Below are 25,416 nucleotides of genomic sequence, written 5' to 3' on the forward strand. Positions count from 1 at the left end.
TTGTGCTTCTTGTTATATATCATCATCATCATCATCATCATCATCATCATCATCATCATCATCATCATCATCATCATTCAGTTTTGATGCAAATCTAGTTGTTCTTGTTGTTTGTGTGGTTTTTGGCATGAATTACTATAAGAAAGTTTTTGTACTTGTCTTAGAGACTGTCAAATTAATAAAACATTGGTTGCTTGGATATATATAGGCATCTGTTCTATAAGTTGGAGGAAAAAAGAGGGCAATGTGAAAGTGATTATTCATGAGAAAGAGATAGATGATCCGATTATTTGAGGGTGAGAAAGAAAAAAAAAATTATATGAATAAATTTTAGTTTCAATTATGGAAGTACATATACACCTCACTGTGTTTTATTTGATTCAACTCCAATGATTTCTTAAATTAAATAATGATCCATCTCAACATTAATAGAAACTTTTATTTCTAGCTATTACAAGTTTGTATACCATAGTAGGACTTTCTTTTGAAAGAGATCCAGAGATATTTAGGCACAAAGTCTTTCATTATCTACTACATTTTGAAAAATGTATAAACTTTCATAGATCGAACTAATACTCACAATTACTATTCATTAGCAATATCCACGGCTATTGCTCATTGGCATTAATGTTCACGATTATTATTCACTGGTATTGTTCACATGCTAAAATAATAAAATATGCAGAAGAAGAAGTGTAGAAATAAACAATAAATAACAAACTTTTATGTGGAAAATTTTCCTAAACCTAACGTAACAAGCCTTTCAAGATTGAACCAATCACAAAATAACCATAAAAGTTACAAGATAGACTTATAGCTAGATCACTCGTAGATACCTACGACTATATATGTTAGGTCATGCTTGCTTGAATCCTCAAAATGAAGTTCTACAAGACTTAAAGAAGATAAGACAAGTAGAAACCCTAATTGGCATGATCTCCAAAAGTTAATTGAAAGATAATAGAAGAGATAGTCTAGGTTAGATTAAAACCCTTATACCTCTACCATATAGAGTCTTAATAATCCTCAAAGTATCTCCACAAAGTAAGTAGAAAATAAAGAATTTGTAGAGGCGTTGGAACGCCAAATGTCAAAAATCTATTTTCCTTGGTTTAATTTCCTAATTAGTTAGAACCAATATTCTAATCTTTGTACATCTAAAATTCTCTGACTTCTTTTTTTTTTTGTTTGAACCACTTTGAAACTGATTAGAATCATTTTAACATCTACCTTTCTATTGAAATTTTGCATAATTCATCACATAACTTATGCATATGCTCATATAAATAATCAGACATTTAACGAAATTAGAATATTTTGAAACACATTGGCAATTACATTAAAATCTTATAATCTCCTCTTTGGCAATTTGTGACATGATAAAATTCACTTAAAATACAATGTTTAACAACATTCATCACAACTTTCTAAAGGAACATATCACATTTGTTATGACATTCAAATAAATCTATAAATCTCAAAAATACATATATTAAGTGAAAAATAGGTTTAGTAAATAATTAATTCTATGTGCATCATAAATAAATACATGTATAGCATTAAGTAAGCACTTACATATCCATGATAATGAATCAAACAAAAGACTCTGTTACAAACCAGATCTGAACTAATCTGAATGTATGAAAATTATAAAAATTTATGTGGTGGTAGGCTCATAAATTAGAATTCTAATGGCTCTAGATTCATATAGATCTAATATCGGGGTGAAAAGATATAAATGAAATAGGGAAGGAAGGTCAAATGAGCATAATAGTAAATTTCGACGTTGTGGCGGTCACTAAAAGGTGGCATACGACCAAGGATGGTGATGGACAGTCGTAAGGTAAGGTGGTTGCTGGAGGAAGATGATGACTAGGGTTTGAAAGATCAAAAGGCTTACTACAGCTTACGATCTACTCCTAGAAGATAAGAACGATCTAACGACTATGTAAAAATATAAGGATGAAAATAATAATTTAGCTAAATTCAGATTCCTTCAATGATAATTATCAACGCATATCCACTTCTATTTACAGGAGTAAAAATCTTAGCAGATCGAATCCACATACAGATTATCTGATTTATTTAGAATTTAAAATAATAAGTAAATCTAACTAACCAACAACTCAACGCAATCGACTCGATTAACCCATGTGGTCGAATCATAATAATCCACAACATTTCTGACACCATATTTTTAAGATGACTAATCTCTCACGTCTTTGTACTCGTATAGCTTGTCGTGCCAATTAGTGGACTCAGATTCATTTTCTTTGATTTTGCCCAAGAACATTATATGGGTTGGCTGGCACTTGCATTTATAACCGGAGTAAATCGATTATCATAGTAAAAATATAGGCCTTTTCTTCTGTGCTCCTCCAAGTAAATGGGTACAAAGAAACACGAGATTATCTAGTGATTAAGTTGAGCTATCTATGCAAGCTAGGTTAGGGTAGGTGTAGTCTCTAGTGGGCTATGGGATTAGGCCGTCTTTCTTCTCTCCCTATGGATCTGCTCCAATTAGTTTAACTTAGACTCCATTAAAATATCTAAAAAGAAGACCTCATAAGAACTAGTAGACCTCAAATCCTAGACCCCAGCCTAAATGTAAAACCTAAGCCCACTAATTAAGGTATTATTCAAGGCCGAGTCAGACTAGTTAGTGACCCGATTGCAAATCTGCTCAAACTCCTCCCGATGAGCTTAAACTATCAATGACTAAGTCAGCTTAGTCAACATGGCCAGAAAGTCCTCGTACTAGGGCAGACCAAACCAAACACAAATCATATCTATAGTCCTACCAAAACTCGAATGTTCGAGTCTACTCAACCGACTAGTACCACATAATCGCCACACCCTCCAAATGGAATGAAGCTAGCTGGACCTTCTAGTCGAGTGTACCATGGTACATGAAAAACTACTCCAGTAGATAAGTCTAGTCCAATGAATATCCTCTAGAGAATTTTAGGAAATCAAGCTTGACGGTCCAAGCTTAGATCCTAAAATATCAACTATCATCGTGAGCCTAACGACCTCATGGCTGTAGCTGGTCACATGGGTCAAAGGCCTATGGGTCTGACTCATGCTGTGCCTGGGTTGCATGCAGGTTCAGCTCAATCTAATGGCACAAGCCCACCGAGACATTCCACCAATCATCCTCAAGCTCGTACTCATGTTCGGGGTCATGTACATAAGTTCTAAATTGGTTCGCATGAGGTTGTCAAACCGATTTGTGAAAATCTAGCTTGCCTCAAAAAATCGTGCACTTCATCAGCTCCATGCAAGTGCTCTAGCCATAACCCTAGGGCTGAAATTTTGTTCTGGCCTAGGGGCGCCACTACAGGCCATTGTAGCCTTGGTGATAGCTGGGTAGGGTAGGTCTCGATAGTAATCGCTATCCGACAAGTCCAAGCAGCAATGGAAGGCCAAACTTGAGTTCGAGCTTAAGCTGGTTCAACGGCTACCATGGCGCATTGTCAATGGGTCCACTAGCCCTCGGTGGCTATAGAAGGGACCGTCGGTCCCACTACTAGTGACCCACGACCGTGGAAAGCATTGACGACACCATCAACAAAAGGCTAGCCCCTTTTGGTGGTAGTCGTCGAGTTCAGCTACCTAATAGTTGCCAACGGATGTGATGGCCTCCACTAGTTGGTAGTCAGCCCAAGGAAGCTAGCCATGATTGCTGGTGGTCATGGAAGCCCCAGATGCGTCGCCACTAGCTATATTAGCGATGGTCTTTTGGCCGATGCTAGCACGAACGATGGCCTTATCTAGGGTGTGGTTGTTCTGAGGAAGTGAGTGGATATGGCAATTGGGGCTGGTGGGAAGCTAGGGTTTTCTGCCCTAGCTCCCCATCACGAGTGGGGAAGATGACCCTACGGCCACTACTGGCAACTATTCCAACGCTATAGAGGCTGTGGGTATGATTTATAGTGGTGGGGGGCCTCCGCTATGGCTGGAGAAGGATTCGAGGCTGCGTTTTGAGTTAGCACCTCCATCCCCCCTCCCCCTTCTCGGTTTGAATTTTGCTCATCATAGGGGCATATTTCAGCTATGGCTAGTGGTACTAGTAGTGTTTGCAGCACAGGTTGATAGCGTTGGGCAAGGAGTACTGCTGTCAAGGCCTAGATCGAGTCCATGGTAGCAGTTTAGATCTCTATCGATGATTCTCTCAATAAGTCCACAGACACTATTAATGTCTTCGCCCATATCAGTAGTTCATTGTCGTCGACTACCAGTGATAGTGGTGACCACCAAGGAGACACCCACAAGAACATAGATGAGTTCCTAGTCCTCTATAATTGCTCCTTCCTCATTCATCCTTCAATCTCATGCTAACCATCGCTTGAGGAATGTCGGCTATGGTTTCACATGAATCTGAATGCAAGAAAATTATAAAAACTTATGTGGTGGTAGCCTCATGAATTAGGATACGAATGGCTCTGGTTTCATATGAATTTGACGTCAGGATGAAAAATTATAAGTGAAATAGTAGAGAAAAGTCAAACAGGCAAAATAGTAAATATCCAACGTTGCAGCGATCACTGAAGGGTGGTGAACAGCCAAGGATAATGGTGGACGATTGTAAGGTAGAGTAACTACTAGAGGAAGATAGTAACTAGGGTTTGAAATATCGAAAGGGTTCTACGGTTATGATCTACTCCTAGAAAGATAAGAACGATCTAATGGCTATGTAAAAATATAAAAACAAAAAAAATTATTCGACTAAATTCGGATTCCTTCAATGATAATTATGAACTCATGTCCACTCTTATGTATAGGAGTAAAAATTTTAGCAGATTGAATCCACAAGCGAATTATCTGATTTATCTAAAATTTTAAATAATAAGATAAATCTAACTAACTTAGTTAACCCGAATTGACTAACCCATGTAGTTTAATTGATATAAACTCCAGACATACTAGAGCTATTACAGTGAAAAGTTCTTTTCAAACATATCGATTAGAGATCAAACTCTCCTCCGATTTCTTACCTTTTTCATCTTCAATTGACAAAAAGAGCAAACAAGGACGAAATCATAAGCGAGCATATAATGACTCATGTTCCCTCAAAATCATAATTCATGTGAACATCATTTTTTAACTAATAAATGTTAGAAAAATACACAAAACACTTTCCAAATTCTAAAAAAATTTTATTGCATAAGTTTGAATCTTTAATATCTCAATCTCTCACAAAAGAAAATAAATATTTCAATTAACATATCATTTCAAAGTATTTTTTTTTTTTTTTGTTGCATTCAAGAATTTTCAACTGATTAATGAAAGAAATTAGACCCATAACAAAGTCAAGAGGAATTAAATGAACAATGGTAACATTAACATATTTTGCACCAAGTGTTTTGATCACATTGAATTGTTAAAACGAATAGTCAATTGTAATTTCTCATTAATTCTCTCGATTAAAACACTAAAATATGAGAGAAACTTTAAGACATAACTAAAACCAAAGAAGACATTAAATTGAAGTCGAATTGATATTAGATCGTATTCTCTCTTTTCAATTCAATGCATCTTTTTAATTTTTCTCTTTTTTCTTTTTGTTAATTTTTTAAGAGAACTTTACAAATCACATCATACATTTTTCCTATTCTTTTTATTAGCATCCGTCATTGAAGATTTTATATCCCGACCCCCCTTTTTTTTTATCATTTTCATATAATATCTTGAGTTAATTTAACATAACCATAAATAAATAGAAATGCATCAACAAAGAAAGATTATTTAATTTTAAAATATCTAAATTATCTTTATTTTCATCTCTAATTTTATTCGGTCTTATTGCCTTTTGCCAAGCTATGGAGACCATTGATCAAACTCCAAGCCGAAGAGACCTTAGAGCTTCTCAAATGCTAAGCCATCTAAGGCTGAAGGAGCTTGCCCTAAGAGATTCTAGGAAACTATGCTTGCTTGTGACTTTGTTCGTAAACAAAGGGAACTTGGGCTCTGAGGCTTGATAGAGGAAACGATACTCAAAGGTCAGCTTGTCAAACTGAGTTGGGGAGGGAAACAGTTTCTTGAGTTAGGGAATAATAGGTCAGAGAGGGAGATGGAGAATATTAGGGAATTTTGGAAATTTTGGTAGCTTCTATGACCATATATGTTGCAGACAAATTTGGGACATTGGTGTAGTGTGGGGAAAAATATTTTAATTTTGTCGGGTAGAGTTTGATTTCGGGGAGAAAAATTTAAATTTAGTGGGGTAAGATTTACTTTTAGTGAAGAGAATTAGATTTAGTAGGGTAGAGTTTAGTTTTGAGAAAGATGATTTTGATTTAGCTAGTATGGATAAATTATAATTTTTGAAGGGCATTTTGTAATTTGATAAGTAGAGTTATATAAATCATATAATAGATAGAGGGACTTCCATGAGAAGATGTTGTTTTCTTAAAACTCTGAGATTCTTTTTCTAACAAATATGTTAGAAAATCAGAATCAAAAGATGTAGAAGTCCTTGAATTCTTCGTACTTAAACTAAGAATAGACAGAAGTGGCCCAAATCATTTTCTTCTTTTTTGGTGTTAATTCTTCTTCGTCTTCTTCTTCTATCTCTTAATTCTTCTCTTTTTTTCTATATAATCTTTCTAATTGCTCTTTATTTAATATAGTAAGAGACTAATTAGAGATAATGGTGAGATAATTAGGATAAATTAAATAAACAAAAACTCTTTAATCAATGTTTTGAAAAGAGAACTTAATTTATGTTACAAATAAATTATAATATCTATATAAAAAAACTATGAATTACATTAAAATTTTGTACTTAAATTAGGAATTCTTCGTTCTGCTGTAGAAAGATTTTAAATTTGAAGAAACTCTTAATATAAAAATTCTAGATCATAACGTCACCAATTTTATCCAATTAATTTTACAATATTTGTTATGAGTGTGAAATGGGCTGCTTATATAAGAATAACTAGGTCTCAAAGAATTACGCATCTAAGGCCAAAATAGGCATAACATATAGACCAACTATGTTAAAAAGAAGGCATGTGAGTATTTTTGTCTTAGTTTATACAAAAGCTAAGCAATTCAAGATATCATGTTTACTTGTTAGTGAATAAATTCAATAATACTTCGATAGAGAATGTTCAAAGCCAAAACCTACTTATCCTAATGCTATGATTTTCACTATATTCTCAATAAGTCTGCATTTCATGTGCATTTACAACCAATTCATTCATGTAGTAAATAGTTGGAAATATCATGTATTTGAACATGAATATTTTATAAACTTTAAAGCTCAAATAGTACTTTAAAGTTATATATTCACTTATTCAAATCCATAAAGAGAAGTGAATGAAAAATTAGTTTTACAAAGAGTATTATGACAATGAAAAATAAAGAGAAGTGAGTTTAGTATCATATTAAATATTTGAGAAATATTAATATGGTATATAAGTGAAAGTATTTAATTACTTGCTAGAAGATGTTTTCTCGATTAGAATGATAAACAAGAGCTAAAATGGAAAATGCAAGAGCATACATAAACACAATAACTTTAATGTGGAAACCCTCTTATCAAACAAGGGTAAAAATTTATAAATCCCTTTTCGGGATCAAACCAAGCGCTATAATAATCAGGGATTATAAAACACCTATTCATTGTTACTCATAACCATCTCTAAATTGATTTGCATGACTCCCTCATCAACACACCACTTTTCGTGCATAGTACTCAATCTTAGCGACCCTTAAAGTTGAAGACTTGCCTCTATGACTCTTGAGGCAATAACAAATGCAATCTTGAGCCTAGTAGAGCTTTATCAAAATATAGTATAAAAACCTCACCATTCAACTCTTTCAGTTCTTCTCCTTTTGCTCTCCTAAAATATTTTTAATAGCCTCTAAAAGATCATCATATTTTTCTCGATCAAACACTCAAGTGTTCCAAGTAAATCTTATTCGAACGTCCTTCCCACTTTGGATATAATGAGCTCTCTAAAAAATCTTGTTCAAATATTTCTTTTTCTATTGATATAGTGATCTCTCTAAAAATCTCGTTTGAACTCCTTTCCTATGTTGGATATAGTGAAAACTCTAGGAAATTTTGTTCAAATGCATTTTCCACGTTAGATATAGTGAGCTATCAGAAATTTTTGCTCAAACAGATTTAAATCTCATTTGAACGAATTTCAAATAAAATTCCTACAACACTATGCTCAAACTAAAACATCTCCAATTTTGATTTCCAAATGGGAAGAGGTTATGTTATATTGATCTTTGCAACAAATCTAAAGAATTTACATTATGAAAAACTTTCATTTCTCATAAATTTGTTAATCCCCAAAAGGAGTACCTATTTTGAGGGTAATGTAATCTAAAATTAACTCACACACATGCTCGCCACTCGATTCGTGTGCATCAAGACCAAAAATTATATTTTACTTGGTACAGGTTTGGATCTAGTTTGGTTAGGGTGGAGTTGGACCCAAAGTGGTGTGGTGTATCCCTTTGAATAAAGGGTTAATGCATTCAAACTTGAAGTGATGCATCTCTTTGGATGAGCATTTAATGTATTTAGACTTGAAGTGGTGTGTCCCTTTGATCAAAGGGATGTGAACAGGTGGATAAAGACATTTTGTTTCATTTATGGGTCTTACTAACTCACATTCTTTATAACTCTTCATCTTCATTTATTTATCATGTATTGCAGTATTCACACTAGAATAATAAGTATAGCAAAGAAACAATCACAAACACACAAATTTTTATATAAGAAAAAAATCATAAACCTTATGTAGAAACTACAGATCATTTCTAAAATCAAACCAATTACTAAATAACTATAACGGCTAAAAAATAGACTTACATACCACTGATCGTAATCGGTGATCCTCGAGGTTGATGTTTCCGTCTTATTGACTCTCGAGATAAAGTATTCAAGATTTGAAAAAGATGAGATACGTAGAAATCCCAATTTGTAAGGGATCTCCCAAAATCATGATAAAAAAGATGCACTATAGTTAGATTAAGATCCTGTTATATACCTCTACAACATAGTCATTTTTTATACCTCCAAGTATCTCTATAGGGTAAATACAATAAGCAGAATCTATATGGGCTTAAAACTCGAGCTGTACAAATAAGCTAGACGTGTTTATATAATTATAATATTTTAAAATATATTACTAATTACATTAAAACCTTAAGTATATAATAGGGACAATTCATCAAAAACAGAGTTTGTCTTTATTATCATTCACACCCTACCACATGTATACTTATGATTTATCATTTAACCTATATATTTTGCTAAAAAATATTTTAATAAAAAAACTTACTATTGATTTTCTAAATAGTCAATGACCGCATAGATGAGTTAAAATAACTATAGCTATAAAGTAATCTCAATACCCTTGGATAATCTTGAAAAGAATTTAAGTTAAGGTAAAATAAACAGAGAAGTAGATTTTAAAGTCATATGCTAGGTATTTTACATATTTAATTCTTTTATTTTTAAAAGTATTGAAATATATTTTATTTTGTTAGGTAATGTAAAATTAATTTATAATACTTTTGAGGCATTAAAAGCAAAATACAGGATCGAATCATAAATATTCATATGATATGTTTTGAATGATAATAGAAGGAAAAGATAGAAGGTTTCTATCAAACTTTCACGTCGTACATATACTTAACTATACTTCTCTCCTCACCTCTCATTTCTAAAAGCTGATGAGGCTTTCAAATGAGCTGGTAATTTTAAACGGCACAAAACGAACACTTTCATATTAATTTCTTTCTCTTTCTTCAATTTACAAAAGTTCTTCACATAATTGCTACAGAAATTGTTGAACTCTTTAAAAAAAATACCATTTGGTCAGTTAAATCTAACTAATCACTATTAGAATTGAACTTATAGCCAGCGAGCAGTTAGCTTTCCTCTACAAGGAATGGTGGGGAATACACTGGGACGGGTAAGGATGTAGCGAGTAATGGAACTATATCCACAGAATCTCTAATTTGCGGAGGATGGATTCTTTCGCTTTGAGGAAAAGGTGTGAATTTATATTAGGAAAAGACTACTTACCCTTATATAAATTGTTTAAAATGGTACGCAAACTATCTAATATTACTCAATATTATAGTATAAAATAATAGTTGATAAATAGCTTTAACAATTATATGTTTGAGAACATTCTGAAACATTCTACAAAAAACTTTAAAGTGATATTTTAATATTTCAATATAAATTATGATATTTTAATAAAATATAATGACAAATTCTGTTATATATTATAAAACTTTAAAGTGACACTTGTGTTTTAAAAAATCTTTTACATAAACACATTATTGATTTGGAATATTAAATTCAAGTCAAAACTTGTAGCATGTAAGAATTCTCCGTTTGTTAGGGCATCAAAATCATGTGTGTATATATATATATATATATATCAAAGTAGCTGGCTATCTTTAATATGTAACGACTTCAATGGTCATCATAATTAACTGGGTTTTTTTTTTCTTAGTGTATAAAAAATCTCTTATCTATTTTTATGCCTATCTAAAATTGATTTATATATACCCCTCAAAATATATGTTATTTGGATACATACTCATTTAGTTACTTTTTAAGTTAAATCTTATCGATTTAATAAAAATATTGTTAACTAAGATAAATTTATGGAAATTAGAATAATGATAGTTTAATCCTTTTATATCTAAATTGTCTAAATTTTAATTGGTAGCTAACTCCAACAAGAATTAATGAAAAAATATAAGAATTTTAAATGGTATGCACAAAAAGCATATGTTTTGAATAGTACTCATGCAAATATTTAATTTAGAGGACGTACAAGTAAATTTTGGGATTTGTTGAAAGGTATGTATGCACAAAAAGAAAGTAATTAATTTATTGGATCCGTTGAGCACATCGGCCAGAATATAAAACGAACAACTTTCCAATTTTTCACGAAGTCCATTAACTAGTTGCCACGTAGCTCGTACTGATGATGCACGATGAATTTCCTGCAGCCTTCCCTGCAGAGGGTCGTTATCGAAGCGCTGCTCAATCATTTGTGATTTCACATCAGAGTGCAACTTACGAACCAACTTTCACAGAGTCTCTACGTAATCTCACACAGGAGGTCATAAGTTTAACTAGAATATTTAGTGGTTGATGATTTAATAATTTGGTTCGATTAATGACTCGGTAGTACATGAAAGGTCAACTTGTGTCACGCTTGATCGAGACACCACGAGCCCTTTTCCGAGCTGACGATGTCAATGAAAGGCTGCAGAAAGTTCGTGCATCTGGGATTGTAGAGGATCCGGAACGGTTGCCTGCCACCCGTTCATCTTTATAATACGTTTGCATACATGCTAATTCGTAGAGATTATTGCATGCATTCCTCAATGGCCTCATCCAAAGGTTATCATCTCCTCTTCTTCTTCTTCTTCCTCTTCCTCAACGCAAGCACAGGCTTGTGCTGCTACTCCCACCTCTTCAGCTTCGGCGACTCCATCGACGACACCGGAAACTGGCTCCACTACGCCCCCGTCCCCGGCCCCGTCAGCCAGTTGCCCTTCGGCCAGACTTTCTTCGGCCGCCCCACCGGCCGCTTCTCCGATGGGAGACTAATCATCGACTTCATAGGTAACAAAATTCCTTAAACAGTTTATTACCGTCCCTTAAGTTCGATGCATTCTTACTGCTGCTCTCAGTTAGTAATTCATCAAAAACCTCCATAACTAAAAAACTTCTGGGCATCTACATGGTGATGCAGCGGAAGCATTGAAGATGCCATTTTCGCCGCCGTATCTCGCCGGGAAGACGGCGCAGGATTTCCGCTACGGCGCCAACTTTGCGGTGGCAGGAGCTACTGCACTCAACCAAGCCTTCTTCAAGAACAAGGGGCTTATCGTCGACTTTACTCCTTACTCATTAGAGATTCAGATAAGGTGGTTTAAGAAAGTCCTGCATTTGCTTGGCCCTACTGAAGCAGGTACTTATAATTAATTTTTTCTACTACGTACTTTTAGAAGAAAGTAAAGCTGACTAAGGTTTCGTGCTACGTGAGAAGATAGAGTGTCGAACATAAAACTTTTCCTAAAAAACTAATTAAGAAATAGAAAAGAATAACCGGAAGATATGCAATATTAGATCCTCTATTAGAAACTATTTTGTAATGTTTCTTTTTCATTTATGTACAATACTCTTTGTATCATAAAATATTACGCTGCAAAATATATAACAGTTGACCTTGAAGCTAATTAAAGGAAGAAAAGATCCGAGAACGATATAACAGTTGACCTCTAGTTACTTGGTATAAGTAATATTATGAACAAGGGAGAGATTCTTCGCAGCCGGGACACGCAATAATGGACATAAATAATCACAACCATCTCCAAACCTAACTAATTATTAAGCAATCAATTTAAACTACTTTGGCTGACTAGATTCATGCGTTTGAATCGGCTCTGTGAGTCAAATCCGATAGTTTCTACACACGCCTCATATATACACTTGTGCGCATATGAAAAGTATTAGAATAAGAGATAGATAATAAAAAAATATTAAAGAAACCTTGACGAAGTTTAAAAAATTACTACTTATAAAAAAATTAATTGACCCAAAAACTTAAGCAATAAAAATATGGAATTATGCATATGATTTGAACTTATTTCTGGATTTTTTATTTTTTAATTTTTTATTTTTTTGAAAAAGGAACTTTCACTCGGAAAACCAAGCAAGCAAGTGAGCACTTCTTTAACTTGCTTTCCATGCATGAAGAATAACGGAAAATTTATCAAACACCCAATGTCTTTATTATTCTTCACATCTTTACTAGATGGATATTTATTATTCAATCTCTGCTTATGATCTTAATGCCCGTAAAAGAGGCTACCATTAGTTTTCTTGACAGTCTAGCATCTTATATATGACTTAATTTTATTGTAGATGGAAAGTTACCTTAATATCTTTCAATAATTTTTAAAGTTAAGATAAAAATAAAAATAGAATCAAATTTTAAGTCAAATGAGGAGTATTTTAGGTACTTTATTTTTATTTTTAAAAGTTTAATGAAATATTTTCTATTTTGTTAGTTGTCGTTAGGTTAAAGTTAATTCAAAGTATTTTTGAGGCAATAAAAATAAAATATAAAAGATGAATGATAAATTTTTATATAATAGGTGTAAAGAATAATAAATATAAATATAGGGCATTTATAATAAAAAAATTTTAATTAAAGAAAACTCCATCAGCCTTAGGCTGTCAAAATAATAGAGAAACTTGAGTGCGACTGATTCAGTTTCAATTTAAAATTAAATGAGTAAGGCTGAAGATATATATATAATGAATAAATTGGTCATTTATTTCCATTTTAACTTGATCTAATCTATCTTTTAATCAAATCATATTTAACTGAAACTTTATTCAAACTTTATTTATTTCTAGCTTAAATCGGGCTTGATCCAATGGCTTGAACATTCACATTATGTTTGAATTGAGTTTATTTAAGGGTCAAGCCGGTTTTAGATTCGAATGCAATTGAAATAGGCTTCAACTTAGCTCGTCTATTTAAATCAGGCTCAGCTCGAGTGCTAAGCGAGCTGACCCTAAAATAATATATAGACTCAAAATTAATTTCAAACTGTGGTTGCTCAAATTTAGCTCATTTACACCTAATTTCTTCTTTGTATATTTTCTCTCACAGAAAGAAAAAAGATTATGAGCAACTCTCTTTTCATGGTTGGAGAAATAGGAGGAAATGATTATAACCATCCCTTCTTCCAAAACAGAACTTTCGAAGAAATACGGACATATGTCCCTAGCGTCGTCAACGCTATTTATGCATCAGCCAATGTAAGTTCCTCTATCTTTACATTTTGTTACTTAACAAAAGATAAAACTTATATGTTAGGATATCAAAGATTATATTGCTTGTTTTTGTTTCAAATCTCTTCTCAATGGGTTCTAATTCACTTGTTAGGACTATGATTAACTCAAACTCAAGCTTCTGTAGACCATGATAGTTAAAATATAAGAATTTGATGTCCTTTGCATGCCATCTGAATACCATTTATCTTACTTGGATGTCATCTATCTAATTAAGATGCTCTCAATCATGTTCGAATGAGATCCTCAATCTAAAGTTTTATAAATTTAATTATGCATCAATTGACTTAAAATTTTCGTGCTTTTGACTTTTCATAACTATGTTACTTTAACTATACATAAGAATCTAATTTATATAACTTAAATAAATATAATACTTTTCATAAATTTGTCGTTACAAAAAAATATCACTCTAATAATTTCTTTCTCAATTTTGTGATAAAATATAACTCTAAACAAAGAGTTTACAAAATTTTCTAAGTTCGAGACGCAAGACCATTACTTCAGATTCTTTTTTCAATAAATATCTAAACACAAGGAAAAAAAAACTCTGTAATGGATATGTGTTAAGAAATTGATTCCATACAAAATTTCCAATCATATTTTTAACATCAATTTTGACATTTCGGTGAAAGATAAACAATAGCTACCAAAACTTGATCAAGCCAATCAAGTAATCGTATCATGTCAAGGCAATGTAACTAAAACAAGTAAGTAAAATATGTCAAGGACATGCCAAAGTCGTGAATATGAAAATTACTTTAAGTCCTTGCTAGAGATAGTAAATTTACTAGCATTTTTTTTTTGTCAAAAATTAACAAAGAAGACTAACCATGTAACCGCCAACTATCCTAAGACTGAAGAGAAGAAAACCAATAAACTTTAAGAGAGTAAATGTCTTGGTCTAGTAATATTGTAACGCTCAATTTCTAAACACGTGCATAGTACAAGCTCACACGGTATATGTAAGGCAATTGGCAACTTGATTAATTTCCAACAATCACATAAAATTTGTATCAATATTATAATTTGTCCATAATATCTTAACTAATAATAATTCATGCCTAAGTATCAACAACATCTGATAACTCAACTAGTATACAACAATAACCACGCTCTACTCGTCAATCGCTGGCAACGTCTGTAATGGAGTATCTTATTCTACTTATTCACCTAGGTTTTAAGAAAAGAGAAATAAAAAGGTTATCAACTAAAAACTCAGTAAATAGATCTTATCCCGAATCAGTGATGTCAAACAGAAAGTAAATCATGTACTAGATAATATAAATTAAAAAGAACTATAATACGATGAATAAGCATATAAACATATCCTCAATAATTTTAAATGTATTGTAGATATCATATCATAACAGATTAAGAATATAACTCTCAACAATATATAAATAAATCTTAATGTTTTACTATCATCATAATACTCTAAAATATAACACATATGATGCATCCCAACTATGACTATGTTATAACGTCAAATGCAATCATATCTGAAGTATAATAACTACTCGATAATCATATATATCAAGTGAGAATAGAATCATATGCAATTAATATCACAATCATCACCATCATCTTAGTATAACATCATCATACTAGACTACCGTGCACAATTAACACCTAACGCCTAATCTCATCATCCTACCATAGGCTCAAAGCATATTCTACTATTTGTTAAGTGTATCTCAGTCATAATCATACATTGTCATAGGCTAAGGGTATATTAATACTTATTCAGATCGGGTACCCCACTAATTAATAGAAATTATATGAGGGTAACTCGCCACACGCATGCCCTAACGAATAGTATATGTTTGATTGTCTGTGTGTACTAGACTCAACTAACCTTAAATATGAACCACGAGATATCGCATATCAACAACCATAATCATCACATTAGGCACCCTTAACCCTGGCACCTAATCGGGTACCCTTATGCTTTTTCAATCAACATTCTTATCATTAGATTTATGCATTTCTTATATATGATAGATCACATGTATATATCTAGTACTATAACAAGTTATGTAATTTAGGAATTTAGGTGAAAGAGGAGTTAAAAAAAATATAATGCACCTTCTGATTTTTCAATCAACTTTCTTATCAATGAGATTTATACATTTCTTATATATGATAGATCATATGCATATATCTAGTACTATAACAAGTTATGTAATTTAGGAATTTAGGTGAAAAAGGAGATAAAAGAAATATAATGCAATGCAGTCTCCGATTATATATCTATCGCATGCATACTCATGCTACATATCAACTCTACATAAAGTACAAATAATATATTTACCTCCAATGGTTTCTATATATTATCAGTATATTCATATCCAAGTTCAGTCTAATCAAATAAATGATAAAACATGATTAATCATAATCATCTTTATATAGGATCGTATAATCATGCTAGAGACCAAAACAGAATGCGTGTATATAATTATATTGTATCATAATATGGGAAAGATCTCTAGAAGGTAAGACTACTTATCATAACTGTAATTACCAAGTAACCACTCTTTCACGTTTGTCACAACAATGATTAGTCCTCGTTAGAAAGATCCACGGGATCTTGAACAGAGGGATCGGAATCTAAAATTATTTATAACATATAATGTTAGTCTTTTCACTAATTAATATTAACCCAACTAAAAGATAATTTCTTATTGTAATCATATATAATTAATTCATCCTAAATATTCTATTTGATTTATAATCGATATTTCATCCTCCTATTACCATTAATTCATATATTTGTTTTGTTATTTATTAACTACAATTATATAATAATATCATTATTTAAGACATAACTATCTACCTATTATTCTCTTTGATAATTAAGAAAAATGAAAATAAATTAATGCAAGTAAGTACCTGTGAACAAATCTAGACACGCGTATGTATCTAAACCTTATGCAATGATATCAACCCTTTGCTTGAATAAATACGGAAAAAATATTAAAAAGTAAAGGCAAAGATTAACACTAAGATTTTTATGTAGAAAAATCCAAACGGGAAAACAAATCATGAATTCAAACTCGGATCAAAACTAATCACTAAACTTGTAGTAGTTACAAGACTGACTTACAAAACAACCCGTCGATTCTTACAACTTTGTTTTTCTCAATCTTGATCCCTAGAGCCCGTGATTCACTGCTTTCTATGATTGATCTCCAATCTCAGTATCCTCGAGAATGATCCTTTATGTAGATGATACTTAAGACGAAAGCTTGGTGCATTGTAGAAGAAACATACCTTATTGGTAGAAGAACATTATAGCCTCAAGAACTCCTTATCAAAAGTAATCACTGACCAACTAGAGTTAGGGCATCTCAACCCTTGTATAGATTAACAAAAGATAAGGTCAAATCCAAGTCATATCAGGAGTCACGTAACTCTAGATTTTGCATATTATGTGGGTGCGTTCGAATGCGTTCGGGTGCGTTCGAACGCACTGACTTATTGTCAAGTGCATTTGAATGCGGTCCGAGTGCGTTCGAACGCACTGACTTATTGTCAAGTGCGTTTGAATGCGATCCGAGTGCGTTCAGACGTGATGACTTGATTTTCACTAGATGCGTTTGAATGCGCAAATACACTCCTCTATATGTGTGAACGTGTTGTGAACGTATGCAAGGTGCATTCGAACGACCGATACGCATTCTTTGTATTTGCGAACACCTAAACACACGTTTGAACGGTCTGAACATATTCTCTGTATTTATGAATGCCTGATCCTACCTTCGAATGACCGAAACCCGTTTACTGTCAATGTGAATGCCTAAGTCTGCGTTCGAATGCGATCTGGGTGCTTTCGAACACAGTGCGAACATAGAGACTTCTCTTCTCTCAATCTTGAAATTCTTTAATCCGAATACTTTCAAAACTTATATAAATACTCATTTACATATATAAAAGCACTTAGAATATTTTGTACACAATTGTCAACACTAAAACCTAACAACTTGTATATAAGTATATATACATAACTCCAATGATTATTATACTTGGCTATGATTAATATAGTAACTATATTATATGTATTTTGCTAATCATGGTGTGACTAAATTAATTACTAATAATGGTATAATTAAATTAATTCATAAAAATTAGTACTTTAGATTAGCTACAATAATTAAATAACTAATAATAGAAATTAAATAATTTAAAAAAAAAAGAACATAAGCCTACTGGTAAACAGTGCTAGGCTCAGCCCAGCACCTCCTTACTATAGGGTGTTGGGCTGACCTAGCACCCTCCTTGCTGCAATGCTAGGCTGAGCCCAGCACTATTGTAGCCAAGAAGGAGCAGATCGAGGAGAGAAGAAGAAAAGAAGGAGAAGGAGAAGAAATAAAAGAAAAGGAAGAGAAAGGAAGAAGAATAAGAAGAAGAATAGTTCAGAGAGGGCATTACGGTAATTTTTGACGTTGTGGCGGTCGTCGAAGAGCGACGGACGACCAAGGGTGGTAGTGGACGGCTGTATTGTAGGGTGGTTGCTGAAGGTAGAAGGTGGCTAGGGTTTGGATGATTAAAATAGATCTACAATTAAGATCTACTCCTAAGAAGATAAAGATAATCTAACGGCAAATGTAAAAAAGATAAGGACGAAAATAATAACTGGCTAAACTCAAATTTCTCTCAATGATCATTATCAACTCATGTCCACCCCTATTTATAAGAGTAAAATCCCTAACAGATCGGATCCAAATGCGGATTATCCGATTTATTTAAAATTCAAAACAGAAAGATAAAGCTAAGTAACTAATTTGACTCGACTCAACTTGACTCGACTTAACCCATGTGGTCGAATTGTAGTAATCCACCATGCTTCCGACACCTTGTCCTCAAGGTGACTAGTCTCTCATGCCCTTGTACTCATATAACTTATCGTGCCAATCGATGGATTCGGGTTTGTCTTCTTCGAGTCCGCCTAGAAACATGACGTGGGCTGGTTGGCACTTACATTTATGATTGGGGGTAAATCGGTCATCACAGTAAAAACACAAGCTTTTTCTTCGGCGCTCTTCCAAGTCGTTGGGTACAAAGCGGCGCGTGATCATTTGTCGGTTAAGTTGAGCCGTTGGTGTAGTTTGAGTCGGGGCAGATGCCATCTCTAGTGGGCTGTGGGCTTGGGCCACCTTTCTTCTCTCCTCCTTATGGATTTGGTTCAGTTGATCCAACTTGGACTCCATCAGAACAGCTAAGGAGAAGACCTCTTTAGAAGTAGTGGGTCTCAAAGCCTTGACCTCAGCCTGAATGTCAGGCCTAAGCCCACTAATGAAGGTACTCTTCTAGGCCGAGTCAAACTAGTTAGTGACTCGGTTGCATATTTGCTTGAACTCCTCTCGGTAAGCTCGAATTGTTGTTAATTGAGTCAGCTTAGTCAATATGGCCTGAAAGTCGTCATACTGAGTCGGACTGAATCGAGCACAAATCGCATCCGCAAAGTCCTGCCAAGACTCAAATGGTCAAGTCCGCTCAGCTGACTGGTACCACCTAATCACTACGTTCTCCAAGTGAAATGAGGCTAGCTGGACCTTCTAGTGGTCGGGTGTGTCATGGTACGTGAAAAACTGCTTCGCTAGATAGGTCCAATCTAGCAAATCTCCTCTAAAAAATTTTGGAAAATCAAGCTTGATGATCCAAGCTTGGATCCCAAAATGTGGTCTATCATCATGGGCGAAGTGACCTTGGGGTCGAGGTGCTGGTCTCGTGGGTCATAGGCCCACGGGTTTGGCTCATGTCGCCCCCGGGCTGCACACGGGTTCGGCTCAGTTTGACGATGCGTGCCCACCAATTCATTCCACCATTCCTCCTCGGGCTCGTACTCGTGCTCGGGGTTTTGTTCATGGGTTCCAAACTAGTTCACACGAGGTGGTCGAACCGGTGCGCGAAAATTTAGCCTACCTTAAAAATCGTGCTCTTTATCTCCTTCATTCCAATAAACCTAACCCTAGGGCTGAATTTGGGATTCAGCCTAGGGTGCCGCCACAAGGTGCATGCGGGGCGGCGGCAGCTGGGCTCGGTTGGGGATCACTAATAGTTGACCCATGGCTGGTCCTCGCGACGATGGAGCGGCGGTGGAATGGTGGTGAGTGGCGATGGAGGGCCAAACTCGAGCTCAGGCTCGAGCTATTGCAGCGGCAGTCCTAGTGTGTCACCGGCCAGTCCACCAACCGTCGACGGTTGCGGAAGGGACCAGTGGCCCCACTGTAATGGAGTAGTAGCGGCAAAAAACTATGATGGAGCTTCCCCGATGTAAGGGTAGCTTCCCGTAGCTATGGCTATCGAGTTTGGCTACCCGACGGTCGCTCGCGGCTGTAGTGGCCACCATTGGCCAATAGTTGGCCCTAGGAAGCTAGCTGTGACTGCCGGTGGGCGTGGGAGCGTCGAACCTGTGGCCACCAACCGCTGATTTGTTACAGCACGAACTGCCACGGCTAGCGGTCTTCCAGTCGGTGCCGGCGCGAAAGGCAGCCTGGGCTCGGGTGCGAGGGCCTCATGGAAGAGATCAATCGTAGCGGTAGGGGTCGTGAGCATCTGGATAGCTGCCGATGGGAAGCTAGGGTTTTTGGCCCTAGCTCCTACCGTGGGTGGGGAAAATGATCTCGTGGACACTGTTGTGGGCAGTTCCGGCATGGTATCGACATCTGGGGAAGGTTTGCAAGGCCAGAGGGGTCCCCACCGTGGCCAGAGGGGGTTGAGGCCGCGATTTGGGCCGGCTCATCCCTTCCCTCACGGGTTGATAACAGTGGCTGCGTTTGGCTTTGTCCCGTCATGGCCGGCAACTCAGGTCGATGGAGGGCAGCTAGTAAGGCCTCCACCAAGGCCTGGATTGAGTCTTTGAGGGCAGTTTGGATCTTTTGGATCTCCTTCGCGTTCCCCTCCAACTCGACCGAAAATGCTTTAAAAATAGCTTTTGCCCACGCCGGTGGCTCGTCGTCTATAATTGCTAGGATTGGAGGGGGTGCCAAATCAATTCTCACAGGAACGGTGATGAGATCATGGTCCTCCATAGTCGATGCCTCCTCATTGGCCTTGGAACGCGTGTTAACTATCTTCCGAGGAACGTCGACTCTGATACCAATGTTACGGACCAGATCTGGAATGATCTGCCTGTAGGACGATTATAAAAATTTAGGTAGAGGTAGCCTCGTGGGTTAGGGTTCTAATGGCTTTAGTTTCACCTAAATCGGAGGTTGGGATGGAAAGATAAAAATAAAATAATGGAGATAGGTCAGAGAGGGTAGAACGGTAATTTCTGACGTTGTGGCGGTCGTCAAAGGGCAGCGGACGGCCAAAGGTGGTGGTGGATGGCCATATTATAAGGTGGCTGCTGGAGGTAGGAGCTGGCTAGGGTTTGGATGTTGAAAAGGGATCTACAGTTAAGATCTACTCCTAGAAAGATAAAGACAATCCAACAGCAAATGTAAAAAAGATAATAACGAAAATAATAACCGGCTAAACTCAGATTTCTCTCAATGATCATTATCAACTCATGTCCACCCCTATTTATAAGAGTAAAATCCCTAATAGATCAGATCCACATGCGGATTATCTAATTTATTTAAAATTCAAAACAGAAAGATAAAACTAAGTAATTAATTTGACTCGACTCGACTTAACTTGACTTAACCTATGTGGTCGGATCGTAACAGAGAGAAAGGAGGAGGGAGGGAAGCTCACTAGCAAGAGAGTGTCGACAGCGGGTTTCTCGACGGTCCAAAGCTTACTGTGTATGTAGAGAAAGAGAGGGAGAGAGAGAGAGAGAGAAACTAAAAGAATGAGAGGAAGATAGAAAGAAAATTAGAGAGAGAGAGGGAGAGCAGGGTGGTCAAATGGCGGCGGTGAAGTGGCCTGTGGGCTCGATCCCACCTCTATGCATCGCTACAACGCCAACTAGTAGGGTTGCATGGCACCTCCACTACAACCCTTGGATGCAATGCATGCCAAGCACGAGATCGGCCACAACATGGCCGATCGTGTCATGTCCAACTATTCTTTTTTTTTTAGCTTGGGTTATTACAAATGGCATCCGCACGGGCTAGGTCTCATCTGACTGCTACGATAGAAAACTAAATTCTCCAACAATTTTTCAATTTTAATCCAAAATCCACAACTCTACAAAACAACTTTTTTGTACCACCTAACTAAGCCTTCCACAACCTACTTTGGGTCCTAACCAACACCAATTGATCTTTCATAGAGTTGCAACAATATTACCTCCATCAACTACTCAACCTCCATTCCGTCATCGATCACCACCACCTTATGGCCAGCCTCTGTCACTAGTCGCATCATATCTTCAACCCTAGCCATCTTAAACTGTCATCCCTATTAGCCTAGCTATTTGTCTATCATATCCAAATCCTAAATCTTGATACCATCTAGCTAAGTCTTCTAGATCCCAATTTTGAGTCTTAATCACCACAAATCGATATCCTTAATTCCTAGATGCACTAGCTAAATACTTATACACACTAAATGGCTAAATCATTCGAACCTTATCATCTTGTATCGATGTGCACTGCATAAGCTTAGTGCACACTGCCTTTAGAAACTAAGCCCAACTATTGATTCGAGCGAGCACTCACTAGTCTCGATGTGCACTGCATTTAGATAACAATCAAAAAAATCCCCTTTGCTATCTAAGACCAATTTGGTTGGTGATCCTTCATAGGGTCGCAACAATATTACCTTGTTCATGCACATTTTGTGTTACCTATCTATATAAACTATAAATTATTATAAAAAGGATTAATTATATTTTGACCCCCTCTATCAGCTCATACCACTTTCAACCCTCAAGAAAATGGACACCCTCTAATAGTCGAATTGTATCACTAAGCTCTCTCCGTTAAAACTTTTATTAGAAAAAATATTAAAAATTTGACTAACTAATTAGACGGAATTGGGGCATTTTTGTCCATTTATTAAGTTAGTCAAATTATCAAGATTATTTCTATAGGAACTTCTAATGAAATATTGATGGATGAGACTTAAAGATAAATGTAAATATTTTAGAGGTGTATCTATCCACTTTTTCTCTTAAGGTGGTGAAAGTGATAAAAAATGATTATTAGGTCAAGATGAAATTAACAACAAAAAACCATAAATAGTTTTGGAGCAAACGATCATAATTTAAAATACATATATGAAGTCTTGATAGGATAAATAGGTTGGCATTGTCATATTCCATTTTAATTATTTTTATTTTCTTAGGAAATTTATAAAAAAAAACACTTACCTTGCCACAAACATATTGTTTCGATTGCCTCAAAAATACTCTCATGATAGTTTACTTAATCGATAATTACCATATAGATGGGTTAAATTAACTAACTAACTATATATATAAGGACCACTCATTGATATCTGCGATAATATATCTCATTCCCTCTCTAGTAGATAACTTTGGCAAGGCTATTTTATCTCTTTTTTTCAGAAGCAACATACTTTTATTTATTTCGTTGGCATATGTCAAGTTAAATTGAATATTGTGTAAAAATAAAATGCAAAGGTCAAATGATAAATAGCTATATTATGTTTTACTTATAAGAAAAGAAAAACTTAAGGTGTTTGGCATGACTGAAGTCTTCTTTACGTAACCAAAACCATGCAAGACTATAATAAGATCCAACTTGAATAGCATGTGATTTGAAGCCTAGACTATATCGCAAATCTATGAAATATTCATCCACACTATTATCTTAATTATTTTTTGCTATATGAGACACTAATTAAGTTCACTTATATGTATATATATGACTGCAGGATCTGATCAAACTTGGTGCTAAAACATTGGTATTCCCCGGGAACTTTCCAATTGGATGTATCCCAGTGTACCTCACAATATTCCAAAGCAACAACACAAACGATTACGATCCAAAAACAGGATGCATCAACTGGTTGAATGATTTCTCGCAATACCACAACCATGCACTACAACGTAAGCTGAAGAAGCTTCGCCACCTTAACCCCAATGTCACCATCATCTATGCCGATTTCTATGAACCAACCATGCGCATCACCAAGTCTCCTCTCAGCAACGGTGAGCTTCCTTTTAATTAACCTTTACAATACTTGTAGTTATTTTTTGGCGAGTATCTTGATATAAACTTCTATTATTTTCATCATTGTTTACATAATTTGTTTCCATATTGTTGAGTTTAGGGTTTTCATTTTCCAAATTTACAGTAGATACCATTAAAGTTAAGCTTTCCATGAAGTTAAAATCTCTTGAGGTACGTAGTAGTACTTAGATGCATGGACAACACTACATTAGGATAGTAGTGGATGCTAATTCTTGGCTGCAGGATTTGGCAACACGCCATTGATGGCGTGTTGTGGAGGTGGTGGTGGAAAATACAACGCCCTCATCAGGTGTGGCGAAAATGGATCAACAGTTTGCAGCGATCCATCCAAGTATATCTCCTGGGATGGGTTACACTTCACCGAGGCAACTTACCGTGTTGTGGCACGTGGCATACTCGAAGGACCGGATGCTATCCCTCCCATCTTGAAGAAATGTAGATGCTGATCATCAATTATATGCTTGCTTTCTTGTTATTGCTTTCCATCGTTTTATGGTTTCTGCACAAATAGTACTTGTCTCAAGTGTATGATTTGTAATACTCTTATGATCATGAACACACTGGTGATTGTTTAATTTCCAAAAAGAAACTTATTATATATATATATATATCTTCTAGGAAATATATGAAGCACTTTTATTTCACCAATATCACTTATATCTCAAATGTTTCAAAAGATCAGGTGGTTTTGTTTTTCAAAACTAATAGGGAAATCTACATATGACACCCTATTTTTTAACAATATTATAGTTTTGTATTCTACATTTTTACGGTTTGTAAATCGAGCTCTATGATTTAGTGATTATATATATAAAATATACATTGCAACAAATTTAAACTAACACTATGAGAATATTTTATTAAATAAAAATATTTTGTTTTTAAATTAACTATAATGTCATTAGTATGACTTGGTTGTGTGTATTTTCATAATTTTTTTAGTAATTAATTTAATGCAGAGATTTGATTAAGTTGACTAACAGCAGAATATTTTACACATATTCGCTAAATTATAAAGCTTGATTTAAAAAATATAGAGTACAAACCATAATTTTATTAAAACAATAGGGTGTTATATGCGAATTTCCCAAAGTAATATATGGACAACATTGTCCTTTGGTTGGAGGAGAAAATATGAGAGTTTCCCTCTCATCAGCCAGTTATATGCATCTTGATTCACTGATTGCATTCTATCCACTATAACTTCAAATTCCTATAATGTATATGCTATTGTAGTAGCTCAAGTTTGATCTTTAAACTCTTTGCCTTGTAGAAATCAGCATACATATGCACCTAACACAGAATCTGTGTGATCAACTCTACACATAAGTAGCTCAAAAGTTTAAACAAGGCCCTGTACAAAATTAGTCAATGTATTAGGTCCTAAAAGATATTGTTCATATTGCAAATGAATTGTAATTAGTTTTCTTCACATAC

At 35.0% G+C, this 25,416-nt stretch overlaps 1 protein-coding gene across 1 annotated transcript; it reads left to right on the forward strand.

Annotated features, from left to right (window-relative positions):
* Nucleotides 1–11,382: 11,382 nt before the first annotated feature.
* Nucleotides 11,383–24,554, forward strand: LOC140776422 (sinapine esterase-like). The gene is made up of 5 exons (XM_073120134.1): nt 11,383–11,623; nt 11,754–11,972; nt 13,686–13,834; nt 23,660–23,936; nt 24,202–24,554. Exons 1-5 carry the CDS (start codon nt 11,383–11,385, stop codon nt 24,423–24,425), a joined length of 1,110 nt encoding a protein of 369 aa, XP_072976235.1. The 3' UTR covers nt 24,426–24,554.
* Nucleotides 24,555–25,416: the final 862 nt, after the last annotated feature.

The sequence above is a fragment of the Typha angustifolia genome, chromosome 14, assembly GCF_048772165.1.
Source record: "Typha angustifolia cultivar Huaian chromosome 14, ASM4877216v1, whole genome shotgun sequence".
In the NCBI taxonomy this organism is placed as follows: Eukaryota; Viridiplantae; Streptophyta; class Magnoliopsida; order Poales; family Typhaceae; genus Typha; species Typha angustifolia.

Coding starts and splice junctions, on each gene's coding strand:
- LOC140776422 (XM_073120134.1), top strand. CDS start 11,383: ATGGCCTCATCCAAAGGTTATCATCTCCTCTTCTTCTTCTTCTTCCTC. Junction 13,835..23,659: donor CTATTTATGCATCAGCCAAT/GTAAGTTCCTCT, acceptor ATATGACTGCAG/GATCTGATCAAACTTGGTGC. Junction 23,937..24,201: donor CAAGTCTCCTCTCAGCAACG/GTGAGCTTCCTT, acceptor TCTTGGCTGCAG/GATTTGGCAACACGCCATTG.